This window comes from Schistocerca piceifrons, chromosome 1 (assembly GCF_021461385.2).
Source record: "Schistocerca piceifrons isolate TAMUIC-IGC-003096 chromosome 1, iqSchPice1.1, whole genome shotgun sequence".
NCBI classification, from domain to species: Eukaryota; Metazoa; Arthropoda; class Insecta; order Orthoptera; family Acrididae; genus Schistocerca; species Schistocerca piceifrons.
In genome coordinates, this window is record NC_060138.1 from 549958330 (window position 1) to 549972010 (window position 13681).

At 36.8% G+C, this 13681-nt stretch overlaps 2 protein-coding genes across 2 annotated transcripts in view; one reads left to right on the forward strand and one right to left on the reverse strand.

Annotated features, from left to right (window-relative positions):
- Positions 1-8867, reverse strand: part of LOC124800423 (zinc finger protein 711) — a 204041-nt gene extending 195174 nt beyond the window's left edge. The window contains exon 1 of the mRNA XM_047262995.1: positions 7113-8867. Within this exon, the coding sequence (XP_047118951.1) occupies positions 7113-8864 (1752 nt within the window). The 5' untranslated portion in view covers positions 8865-8867. The remainder of the gene's footprint in view (positions 1-7112) is intronic.
- A 911-nt stretch (positions 8868-9778) lies between these two features.
- Positions 9779-11564, forward strand: LOC124800455 (phospholysine phosphohistidine inorganic pyrophosphate phosphatase-like). Its single transcript, XM_047262997.1, has one exon. It carries the CDS (start codon positions 9939-9941, stop codon positions 10731-10733), a length of 795 nt encoding a protein of 264 aa, XP_047118953.1. The 5' UTR covers positions 9779-9938; the 3' UTR covers positions 10734-11564.
- Positions 11565-13681: the final 2117 nt, after the last annotated feature.

Genomic DNA, 13681 nt, shown 5'->3' on the forward strand with positions numbered 1-13681 from the left:
TCAATGTAATCTGTACAGAGTGTCAAACTAGAAGCCAAATTTGTATATATAATTATATTAAACAGCAGCTATAACAAAGTTTCTGCTTCAGTTAGCCTAGTTTTGTTAGGTATGTAAAAAATTTAGAAATTAAAAATCAGCTGATCAAAGTACCTAACTATTTTACTTAGCACTTGAACAAATTTTTAATAAAGACACTAGATGGCAGATGTATGAGCACAAAGAAACATTTGTTTCTCAGTGTAGTTGCATGCCCACCAGACTCATATCCGACGTAACTGAAAACTTTAGAGAAAGTCTCAGTTCACTTGTACATAAATTTCCTAGTCATACTGTAATCATCGTGGAGACGTTAATCATTCAAAAATCAATTGGAAAAATTACAGTTTAGTTAGTAGTGGGCGTCATAAGACATCCTGTGAAACATTATTAAATGCCTTCTCTGAAAACTACCTAGACTAGATAGCTCAGAACCCCACTTATGATGAAAACATATTGGATCTAATGGCAACAAATAGGCCTGACATCTTTGAGGATGTCTACATAAAAACTGGTATCAAAAAAATGGTTCAAATGGCTCTGAGCACTATGGGACTCAACTGCTGAGGTCATTAGTCCCCCAGAACTTAGAACTAGTTAAACCTAACTAACCTAAGGACATCACAAACATCCATGCCCGAGGCAGGATTCGAACCTGCGACCGTAGCGGTCTTGCGGTTCCAGACTGCAGCGCCTTTAACCGCACGGCCACTTCGGCCGGCAAAACTGGTATCAGTCCTCATCAAAACTGGTATCAGTCCACATCAAAACTGGTATCAGTCCACATCAAAACTGGTATCAGTTATTATGACACAGTTGTAGAAACAATGATTACCAAAATACAAAAGGACAACTAAAACAAGCACAAAGATATATATGTTCAGTAAACTAGATTTAAAAAAAAAATCAGTAACATTATATCTCAATGAGAAACTTGAAACTTTCAACACACAGCAAGAGCAGTAGAGGAACCATGGCTCAATTTTAAAAGAATATTGTCCATACACTGGACAGATATGTACCCAGTAAAACAGGTCATAATGGGAGGAACCCTACATGGTATTCAGTCACTATAAAGAGACTTCTAAAGAAACAGAGACTACTGCATAATAGGTGTAAAAGAAAGCATAGCACTATAGATAGAGAGATAATGACTGAAATGTGTTCGGCTGTCAAGGGAATAACTTCATTGACCACAGTAGCAGAATATTGTCAAATGATCTTTCACAAAACCCAATGAAATTTTGGTCATATGTAAAGACTGTTAATGGCACCAAAGTTAGTGTCCAGTCCCTTATGAATGGCACAGGAAATCAAAGAAGGGTAGAAAAGCAAAAGCTGAAATTCTTAACTCCATTTTCGAATGCTCCTTTACAAAGTAAAATCCACAAGATTTGCCCCAATTTCATCCTTGTTGCACTGAAAAAATGAGTAAAATAAGTATTAGTCTCAGTGGTGTTGAGAAACAGCTGAAATCATTAAAACTGAACAAAACTCCAGGACCCAATGGAATCCCTACCAGATTCTACACTGAATTTGCAGCTGAGTTTGCCCCTCTTCTAACTATAATCTTTCGTAGATCCCCCAGCTCTTGAAAAAGGCACAGGTCACACCTGTCTGCGAGAAGTTTAGTAGAAGTAATCCACAAAACTACTGTCTAATATCCTTGACATTTATTTGTTGCAGAATCTTAGAATATATTCTGGGCTCAAACATAGTGACCTTTCTCAAACAAAATGACCTCCTCCATGCCAACCAGTAAGGATTCTGAAAACATTGATCATGTGAAACTCAACCCGCACTTTTCTCACAGGAGATGCTGAAAACCTTGGATCAAGGCATCAGGCAGATGCAATAATTTCTTGGTTTCCAAAAAGCATTTGAGTCAGTACCACAACTATGGTTATTGTCAAAAGTACGATCATATGGTGTATGAAGTGAAATTTGTCACTGGATTTAGGACATTTTGGTAGAGACACAGCATATTATCTTAGATGGAGAGTTATCATCGGATTGGAAGTAACTTCAAGTGTGCCCCAGGGAAATGTGTTGGAATCCGTGCTGTTCATGTTGTATATTAATGATCTTGGAGACAATATTAATGGTAACCTGAGACTTTTTGCGGATGATGCAGTTATCTATAATGAAGCACTGTCTGAAAGAAGTTGCATAAATATTTAGTCAGATCTTTATAAGATTTCAAGGTGGTGCACAGATGGGCAACTTGCTTTAAATGTTCAAAAATATAAAATTGTGCACTTCACACAACAAAAAAACATAGTATCCTATGACTATAATATGAATGAGTCACTGTTGGAATTGGCCAACACATAGAAATATCTGGATGTAACAATTTGTATGGATATGAAGTGGAATGATCACATAGGCCCAGTCTTGGGTAAAGCAGGTGGTAGACTTCGTTTTGTTCGTAGAATACTTGGGAAGTGAAAGCTCATGATTGCTTACGGATCACAAGTAGGACTAACAGGGAATACTGCATGTATACAGAGAAGAACAGCGCGAATGATCACAGGCTTGTTTCATCCATGAGAAAGTGTCACAGAGATGCTGAAGAAACTGAGTTGGCAGATTCTTGAAGATAGACATAAACTATCCCAAGAAAGTCTACTAACAAAGTTTCAAGAACGGACTTTAAATGATGACTCTAGGAATATACTACAATTCCCTATGTATCACTCACACAGAGATTGTGAGGGTAAGATTAGAATAATTACGGCATGGACAGAGGCATACAATCAACCATTCTTCCCACAATTCATATGAGAATGGAACATGAAAAAACCCTAATAATGGGTACAATGTGATGTACCCTCTACGATGCACTTCACAGTGTTTTGCAGAGTATTGATGTAGATCTTAACTAATAATGTGTTCATTAATGATAACACTAACTATGTAAACTGACTCATTCCACATTTTTGAAACACGAATCATTCAAATGGTCTATGGAACATCTAACTAACTAACTAAGCAACCAATTAACCAAAAGAAATCATCTGAACCTTCTTCAGTTTGTGGGATATAGCTTAGATTGCCTCAACTGCAGAAGTTCAGAACTGAGGCCTGTCCAAGGCTCTATGATGCACACTGATGTTTCATATTTGCTGCTATGCCCTCAGATACATAGGATAGTTACCCTATTTCAACTACAGTCTGCCCAAAAGCTGATATCATCAAATGAAATGTTTCCAGTGTACACACACTACAAAATTCTGAAAGCAGTGGGAATAAAATATTGGGAGTGGAAAGCTGTCTACGAATTGTACAGAAATCAATCTTCTCAACTAATGCCTCACTTTCATGTTCTTTGATTCTTATAACTCCACAGTCACAACAGTCAAACAACATACATGTGGGGCAACAGCTGGAAAGGGAGTGAGACAATTTTGTACACTATTTCCAATGTTATTCACTTTAAACATTGACAAGCAGTCAAGGGAACCAAGGAGAAATTTGGAAAAGAATTAAAGTTCAAAGAGAAGAAATAAAAACTTTAAAGTTTGTCAATGACATTGTAATTCTGTCAGTGGCAGCACAGGTCTTGAAAGATCAGTTCAACAAAATGAATAGATCTTGAAAAGAAGTTATAAGATAAACATAAACAAAAGTAAAACAAGGGTATGGAATGTAGACATATTAAATGAGGCGGTGCTGAGGGAATTGTGTTACAATATACACATTAAAAGAAGTAGGCAAGTTTTGCTATTTGTGCTGCAGAAAGACTGGTGATGCCTGAAGCAGAGAGAATATAAAAAGAATATAAAATGCAGACTGGCTATAGCACAAAAAGCATTTCTGGAGAAAGAGGAATTTGTTAACACTGAACAGAAATTTAAGTGTTGAATAGCCTTATCTGAGCATATCCATCTGGATTATAGCCTTGCATGGAAGTGAAACATGGACAATAAGCAATTCAGACAAGAAGAAAATAGAAGCTTTAAAATGTGGTGCTACAGAAGAATGCTTAAGATTAGATGGGTAAATCATGTATCTAACAAAAAGGTACTAAACCCAGTGAGAAAAAATAAATTTACAGCACAATTTTACCAAAAGAAGGGATTGCTTGATGGAACACATCTTGAGGCATTAAGAAATTATCAATTTCATAATAGAGTGGGAGGGAGGGAGGGAATGTGAGGGGTTTAAATACTCCAGAGAGAGAGACCAAGGGACGAATACAGTAAGCAGGTTCAAATGGATGTTGATTGCAGTAATTATTCAAAAATGAAGAGGTTTGCATCAAGCCAGTATTCACTCTAAAGATCACTGATACAGAGGTTTGACATGGAAGTAATTCCTACTATAGTTTATCAGATAATGTCAGTTTAATAACTGTGAACATGGTTGTTAAAACTGAAAAGTCTTGAGGGAAACAAACATTCACACACACACACACACACACACACACACACACACACACACACACAGTGCTGGAAGTGTCATAGTTCTTTAAAGCTGCTCCTGGCACAATTCCCATTATAAAATCACTTTTATTATCCTTACCGGTCATTTTTTAACTTGGTCATTTTCTTTTTCCCAGAACCCCATACCATATCATTATCTTCCGCACACATTTTCATAGTAAGCACATAATACTGTTTCATTTTCATAGTAGTGTCCAAGCATTCTTAAGATGTAACAACATTTAATCAATCTTTTTTTCAATAGTTAAACACAGTTCTCCCAACTTAAATGATCCTCGAACAATACTCCTTCAAATTTTTTGTAAGACAGTTGTTCAATGCTGTTGCCCAATAACTGTAGGACTATGTTGTTTCTGGTTTTTGTTCTTTTATCTCTACGGCTCAAGCATAATGTTTTCTTTATATTTGCTACCATAACATTGTCACTAAACCATCTTTCTTGGTATGCAACCATTTTTCTGTAAATTAGCTTATTTATTTCAATAAAAAGCTTATTATCATCGGCAAACATTGTTTCTTACAGTTTATTTAGAGCAAACAATTTAACACTTAATCTAGTGAAGACTCACATTATGCAATTCTGAACAAATAAAAGCAAGACACGCGAGTGCCAGAAAGAGAGACTAATGGACACACACTGGATGAGGCTCCATGGGTGAAGTCCATTGGCCTCCACATAGAGAATAAAATGAAGTGGTAATAGCACTTTGATAAATTAACCAAAAAGCTGTGCCTGTTTTGCACTTAGAAATATCTCATATTGTGTTGACCTGCAAATGGGTTTGTTAGCAGACTGCATACTTTCATTAAATACTATCTATGGCATAATCATCTGGGACAATGCAGGTACAATGACAAAATGGTATTTATTCCACAGAAGTCTGCAGTATAATATTCTGTAAAGTTGATAGGCCCTAACTGAACATCTTCCAGAAGATGTTTCAGGGGGGTTAGGGAATCTTACACCTACATGACAACGCAGGTACTAGCAAATGATATTTCTAGTTAAACAACAGTGAACTTAGGATGAACTGTTGAATTAATAACTGCAGTATCAGAAATAAAAATAGATTCCATATAGGCTATGCATCCCGCTCTATGGCTCAGAATAGTATTTCACGTTCTTATGCCTATAACACTTTACTGACAGGTATTAAAATTTCTGAGATATTCAAATACTAAGTACAGAAATACCTCATTACCCATTCCTTCTACAATGTATTGGAATAACGAGACTCAGAGGTATAAATTCTCTATAACTTTAATGCTTATATTAAATAAATCTCAACTTTGCCACTAGTTATGTAAATAGCCATAAGTGGCTTGTATAATGTTACATAAAGGCTTTGTTTGAAGAATTAGTTAAAAGCAGCAGCTGAACATTACAAGAGAAAGGGATAGTAGTTTTTCATTCCAAGTACCGGTAGCTGTTTTTCTCATACATGATGTAACAAAGAAGCAAGTCAAGTCTCATCAGTACAACAAGATTAATACTACTCGTAATTTGTTGTTAACACACTTTACAAAAGTAACTGTAGTAGCTGCTTCTGCCTGTTAATGTCATTCCAGATTCCTGAAGACTTTCCTTCACAGTGAGGTTCATAGAACACAATGTGTGAATGAACAAATCTCGATAGCTTTGTTTACTTCAACAAATTTTTTTCATAGTTAATGTGTGATATATGTACATAATATGCATAAAATCACTTGGACACTTCTCAGTTATCCGATATATGTTTTATGAATTAACCTTGTAGTTTTAACTTATGTGAGGAAAGATATGTTAAGTATGGCTAATTGTGTTAAATATGGTGTGAACGTAAACACTAAGATAGGCAACAGGTCAGTCTGTTATCACAGCAGACCAGTCTGTTACCACAACCTTCATTTGCCATCCATATTCGTTCGCTTTGTCAACTGTCAACCTTCCAACTAACCTAAGCATTGGACTATGCTATAAATCAGTATCTCACAACAACCAGGATTTTAGTGCTGGTGAGGCAATAGAAGGTAAGGGAAACAATTGAATTTTGAAAGTCTGGATATTACTTTCTATTTTGTCCAACTTTGTACAGCAGTGTGTGCAGGCAGAAGTAGCTGGGCATGTCTAAGTGATTTATGGAAACCAATATCTCTATATTCTACAACTATATTGGAACTTAAACCATACTGCTCCTGAATATCAGTTCAGTGCCAAAGCTACTATGCCACCAGGTCAGGTACACTATCCCAACACACATCATGTGCAGGCTCAAATCTTCCAATCACAGATTTTTCTGCATCTATATGAAATGTCGCATAAGAGAATGTGGAAACCAAAAGTGAAGAGATTTGTATAAATCATGACCAGCCCAACAATGATCAATTTAAACTGTTCTATTATACCTAAAATATTTTTATTATGTTGTCTTTTATTAACTGCTGATTTCCATACAGGCAAATAATTACCTATAACTTGAAGCTTTAGTGCCAAAAATCCCATGCTGTTCTGAAGTCTTACATCAGGCCACTGTTAATACATTATAATTTTTTCCCGTAAGTGATCACACACAATCAATAAAATTAGTACTGGAGTAAATACTACTAATATGAATACAGAAAAATAGTTTACTGCAGTAATTAACTTACCTGAGTCCACATTGAGCTGTCATTTCCCCCCAGGCTTTCCTGTTCAGAAAGCTCTCCTCTTGGTGGCATTAATTCATCAGCTTGTATGTTCAAGTCAACAGTCTGAGCAGATGAATCATCTTGTTTCAGTTCTTTATGCGATGTTTCAACCGTAATCTCCTTAATGACACCAGCATCTGGTATGTCTTGGCTATGAAAGAAAACTTGTGGTTCAATTACATCAATGGTGGTATCTTCTTGTATAGAGACATTATCCAATTCTAAGGGATCCACTGCTTCAGAAGTCTCAGGACACTCAATGTCCATACTAGTACTTTTGTCCTGAAAGCTTTGCTTCATTGTCTCATTATCTGGCTCTGTATCAGTTAAACTTACAGGACACACATTAGCATAGGTGAATTCTGAGTCATTTTGCTGGATTTCACGAGGCGTAGTTTCTGAGCAATCTTTTGATGAAAGACTTATATTAGACTTAAGTGTAATTTCTGAGTTGTCAGCAATGTTTTCTGACAAATTAATATTTGCTTTTGCTGTACTTCTGTAAACTTCCATTGAACTGCTTTTGCCATTAATAGTGTTAATCTCACAGTTATCTGAATAACTGTCCGATGGGTGAGTTAAATTGTTTTCTGTTAGAAATGCTGTACTTCTCGTATCATGAGAACATTCCTGAACATTCTCATCACTTTCTTTTACTTGTCTCTTTTCAGTTTCTGGGAAAGAAGCTTTAAAATGATCATCAAATGTCAGGACTGGTTCATTGCTTGTTACATATTCCAGTGTTTGTTTCTCACTATTATCTACAATGTCACTGCTATGTAGTAATCTGGCAGGCTTAATTGTCCGGTGTGTTTCAGTAACTATTAAACAATCATCTTCACCACCAAGAATCTGGTGCACAGGAGAACAATCTGCTGAGGTATGCTCAGCATTTGTATCAACTGTACCTGATTTTGGAGAATTCTGCGTTTCATTTTCAGAATTGCAATTTGTTTGCTGCAGATCAGAAATTGCATCATTTGTAACTTCTTTCTTTGTTTCATTATCAGACAACAATTCTGTCTGAGATGATTTCTCATTTGGGGATGAAGGCTGAGACACAAGGCTGTCTTTATTTGTCTGTGTAGCCTGGTCAGTTTGAACATTTGGAGAATGTTGGGTACTGCGGTTCAGTAATGAATTTAATGCTCCAATAGGTGACTGTTCTGAGTAAGCACTTTGGTTACTCTCAGTAACTTGGCGCATATGAGGCTGCTCTGGAGGAAGTTGAGCAATAGGATTTAGCACTTCAAACTCTTGCTGATGTTGTGGAACAACATAAGGATTATATATGAATGGCATAACAGCAGCCTGACTAGTATCATTGTTGCCATCTTCAACAGGCGAAGCAAGAACAGTAGGCACAGATACAAACTGTGGAGGGAGATTTGGAGGAGGTGGAGTGTTACTGCTTAGAAAATGTTGATATGTTATTGATGCAGTAAAATGACTGCCACCAGCAGGATTGTACGGGACTGGTGGAGTACTTTCAACACCTGAGACATCACCATCTGAACGGACAATTACATGCTGCAGCTCATAATCAGTGTTTTCCTGTTGCTTAGCTGGTGCTGAACTTATAAAAGAACATCTAATTAAAGCTTCTATTACTTGATCTTTTGGATGTGTGTTGAGATGACTTTTTAATGATATGCCTTCACGCAAATACAAGGTACACACTGGGCAACAAATAAAATTTCGATTCCCATTCATGATTACAATTCTTTTGTTATAAAGTTACTCACAAAAGCAGTGCTCTAACTTGAGCCTAATTAATTTACAACTGCTGTTTATTTGAATTGTTCAGACACAAGGAATTAAGTTTTTCGCATGATGTAGGCACAATCGAAAGATAGTATGACTGAAGAAGATCTTAAGATTCTCATCGGAAAACAGGAAATTTATTTTACTAAATTAACGATTGGTTGGTTTTGTTCACATCTTCCGGCCGCAACGAACGTGCGCTCAAAATTTGGGGGCGAAAAAGACAACTGCAATGCCTTAAAACAAGTATACAACATACTTTGTAGGAGCATCTGGTAACACATCATCCTGCCTGTATACCATATGCACGCAATCCCTAGAGAATTGTTATCTGTCCAGATATTATTTCTAGTTGCCATCTGTCCCAAAATTCACACATTAAATGACGTAATTGATGACAAACGACCGGAAAGTAGCATTTAGTGCTTTGGCTGTCACGTATACAACGAACGGTGGGTTTTAGTACTACTTTACATCATCAATAGGCTTCTCTCCTGACAACCTCAGCGACTTGATATTCAATATGTTTGCATTCTTCTTAATTTTTCTCTCTGAACAGATACTTGGTCCCAATTCAGACGACATATATATTATCACTGTGCCAAAGCTTAAGTTTGTTGATGCGTTCACAGTTCATTGTCTTCTCATTCGAAAAACGATTCCTTTTCTGCAAAATGTAGTTAGAAAATGTCCCTGTACACATAATTTAAAACACACGATTCATTTGAAACTGAAGTTTCCACTTAGTTATATCACACGTACGGACATAAACACAAACATCTTAAATCACACTACTTTGACAACAGCTTATGCAAAGACTATACACTAACGGCGATCAGAGAAGTTATGTTCAGCAAGTAGCAACTAGCAAGTACTCAAGTAGATTAAGGAGTGCTGGTACTGGAGTTACGTGTACGGGTGAGAGTTGCTGACTGGGGAACGTCGTTTATTGCATTTTCGTTGTATGTAAACAGAGCAACGAACAACCCTGTGATAGACACTCGAAATTTTGGAAGTGTCACAATGAGTACACTGAAATTACCACAAAGAATAAATGGAGTTTTATTAGACATAACAGGTGTTCTCAAGGACGGATCGTCTGCCATACCTGGCTCTGTCGAGGCTGTAAATAGGTTGAAAAAAGCCGGACTGGCCATTAAGTTACTAACGAATGAAACTCAGGTTACTAGATCGTCGTTATGTTTGACGTTATCAAAAATGGGTTACTGCGTTACGGAACATGACATTATTCCGCCATGCCCTGCTCTGGTTGACCTTTTACGAAAAGAAAAACTACGGCCACATCTTCTTGTACATCCAGACGTATTATCAGAATTTGACGGCCTCAACAAGGAAGACCCTAACTGTGTTGTTGTCGGCGACGCTGCGGAAAACTTTTCGTACGAGAATCTTAATAAAGCGTTTCGAATTTTGATCGATATGGATAAGCCGCGGCTTTTTTCCATGGGCAGAGGTAAATACTATAGAGAGAAAGGAGACTTAGTTTTAGATGTTGGTGTATTCACCACAGCATTAGAATATGCTACAGGTGTCTCCGCCGAAGTTGTTGGGAAACCTCTTGCCTCTTTTTTTCACTCAGCGCTATCTGCAATAAGAGTAAAACCTGAAGAAGCTGTTATGGTTGGTGATGACATTGAATCAGATATCGGGGGAGCACAAGCTTGTGGAATAGCAGGTATACTTGTAAGAACTGGTAAGTTTCGTCCATGTGATGAAAAGCACCCGAGGGTAAAACCGGATGTTATTGTTGATGATCTTGCGGAAGCGGTCGATATCATTGTTCAGTCAAGGAATTAGCTTTAAAATACAAGCGCTTACAGTTTAATTTGCATTTTTGTCTTGTGACAGCACGTATGATATTAAGAAACTGTAATACTGTTGATTTGCACAGCTGTATGGTGAATGAAACCTAAGTTGAAAAGTTAAGTTTTGTTGTACCATCCCCTTAGATTATTCCATGTTACAAATCATTTTTGAGAATAAACTTTAATCAGATATCAAATGATTGTAAATTATATAAATGTATTTTTTAATGTTGTAACACAAGTGATAAAAGTTCACAAATATATTTGTAAACTAATTCCCATTAGATCATTAAGACGTCACAGTTTATGTATAGAGCCAAAGTTCTGAACAAATGTTCATAACTCTGTTATGTGTGAGGTTCATGTTGAAAAGTTTCAGTATGAGCTCAGGCTAATGATGTACATAAGTAATAAGTTATTGAGCAGTAATTTATTAAGTGTTTTAAAACAGCAGAGACAATCATATACTCTAATAAATTTCAGGAACCACACATTGTCAGATAGTGAAGTTGCTGTAAAATTGATTACTTAAATAATATGGTCTGAAACTCATCTAAATGCTATATTCAAAATTATAGTTATCTTACAGCACCCAATAACTTCTCTTCATTAGATGAATTTTTTCAAGTGGAGGGTACATAGTAAGGTGAAACACACATTAAGATAGATCTGTTTATGTAATAGTTAAATTTTGGATTATGTACTCTTATTGTTAAGTACTTGGTTGTTATCATTCTGTTTGAATGTAACCTGGAATTTTGCTGATAATTAAATCTCAACAGTGTATTTGAGGAGCAAATAAATCTGTAACTTTTTACAGATAGCAGGTCAAAAGTGAAGGTGATTCGACCCTCCCCAGCTGTTACAGAAAGCGGCATACAAATAGATACTATCAGAGAACATCCTCAGTTTAAATCAGTTCCTCTTTATGATGTAACTTGTAGATTTTTAACTCACCTGACTGACTCCTCGACTTTAGTAGTGATACTGTAATTCTTTTCCTTGTTCGTATGCATATCACCCTCAGGTAGGAGTAGAAATTACTTGGTATTGTTAAAGAATTATAACAAACTACCTCATACAGCTGGTCTGCCATTGTCATTTTGAAACGTTAATACTTGGAGAGTGAAGCTGTGCACAATAGCAGCCTTCCATATAGTTACTGATGCAACAAATATTTTGAGTTACAAAATGTGCCATTCAAGGAAATCCCACAATTATTTATTATGTATGAGATCTGATGAGCTTGAGGACTACACAGAATACTGTATGTCCATTCTGTGTTTTCAGAATCATTCCTATGCAGGCACATGCAGCAGCTGTGTTAATATCCAGACTTATTAGTTTAACAACATCCCTAGACCTCTCTAATCCTTTTCCTTCACCCCTCTTCCTTCCCCTTCAACCCTTCTGCCTGCAGGAAAATTCACTGACTCCAAAAGCTTGCCAGTTACAACATTCATTTATGTGTGTGTGTTCTGCCACCACATGGTAAGTAGTTTTTTTACCTATCCAATTAAAAGATTTATTAGTTTGTAATTTTTAAATTAAGGATCTGAAATTGATCAGTTTTTTTGTAGAGTGTTTGCACAATTGGGTACATTTTTCACATTGCTGTTCGGGTTAAAGTACAGCACACTTACTGAGCTATTTTGCACAGTGCCCATGATATTGGATTCACATTTGGGAGAAGCAGAGTTCACTACCAATATTTTCAACCATATTTACTTTTCCTCTTGTTTCTCTAAATCAGTTCAGGTACATACCAGATGATTCCTATGCAAAGAACCTTACAGTTTCCTTTCCTGTCCTTTCCCTAACCAGCTCTTGATATCTCAAAGTGACACCATTGCTGCCGCTGCAGTAAGTGATGGTTATTTTTTTTTGCTAATGATTGGGTTTAAATCCTAATGCTCCTCCACTATATCTTTCCTTTGAGGAATTTGTGGTACTGGCAAATGATTTTAGTTTTCTCTGCAAACTTATTACAGCTTAAATGTACAGTCAGTATAACCAAACTGATGTCTAAGTGAAAGGCAACCATTCACCTATAGTGGATCAATGCATGGAGTACAGAAAAAACATTCATACAAGCTTTTGCCCACTAGCTTTTTTTCTAGCAGAAGTGCCCTGCCCCCTCTCTCAAAACACACACACACACACACACACACACACACACACACACACACACAAAACCGTTATCACCGACAGCTCAAGTTTTGGAGCTTGAAAAAGGGTTTGGCCAAAAGCCATAATGTGTGACAGTCTTATCGTTGTGCCTATCTGCAACTCAGCAGGTCATCTTTACAGTGCGTAGCAATGTATCTTTTTCCTAATATTGTTGTTTCTAACGAATGAAGGTAATGTTTTGAGGAATTAGGCTGCCCACATTTCTCACCCCACCATGAATTCCGCACAGTCTTTGGTTTACCAAAGGAACGTTTACTTTGGTTCACATTTTGTAGCTGTGTATTTTACCATTTATTTGAACCAAATCTAGGCTTTTTGTTTTGATAAAAGAGAGGCTAGAATTTCAATGTAGGCATAGTTGATGTTGATCTTCAAGTATCTGCCATTTCAGTTATTTTGGCATTTGTGCTCTTTTCTGAGTCAAGCAAGACTGTGCACATTCACGCCAACCTTCCTTTTATACATTCAGTGCCCTCTGCTAGTCCTATATGGTGCATGCAGCTCCCAGCAACATTCTAGGATGGGTCACACGAGTGTTTCATTAGCAATCTCTTTTTGCAGACTGGCTGCATTTCCCAGTATCCCATCAATGAACTGAAGTCTGCCTGCTGTTTTACCTGTGATTGAGTTGACGTGATTATTTCATTTAATATCCCTACAAGTTGTTACATTCAGTATCTGTTTGAGTTAACTGATTCCAATTGTGACTCACCGATATTGTAGTTTAATGATACTATGATTCTGTGTTTT

Coding starts and splice junctions, on each gene's coding strand:
- LOC124800455 (XM_047262997.1), top strand. CDS start 9,939: ATGAGTACACTGAAATTACCACAAAGAATAAATGGAGTTTTATTAGAC.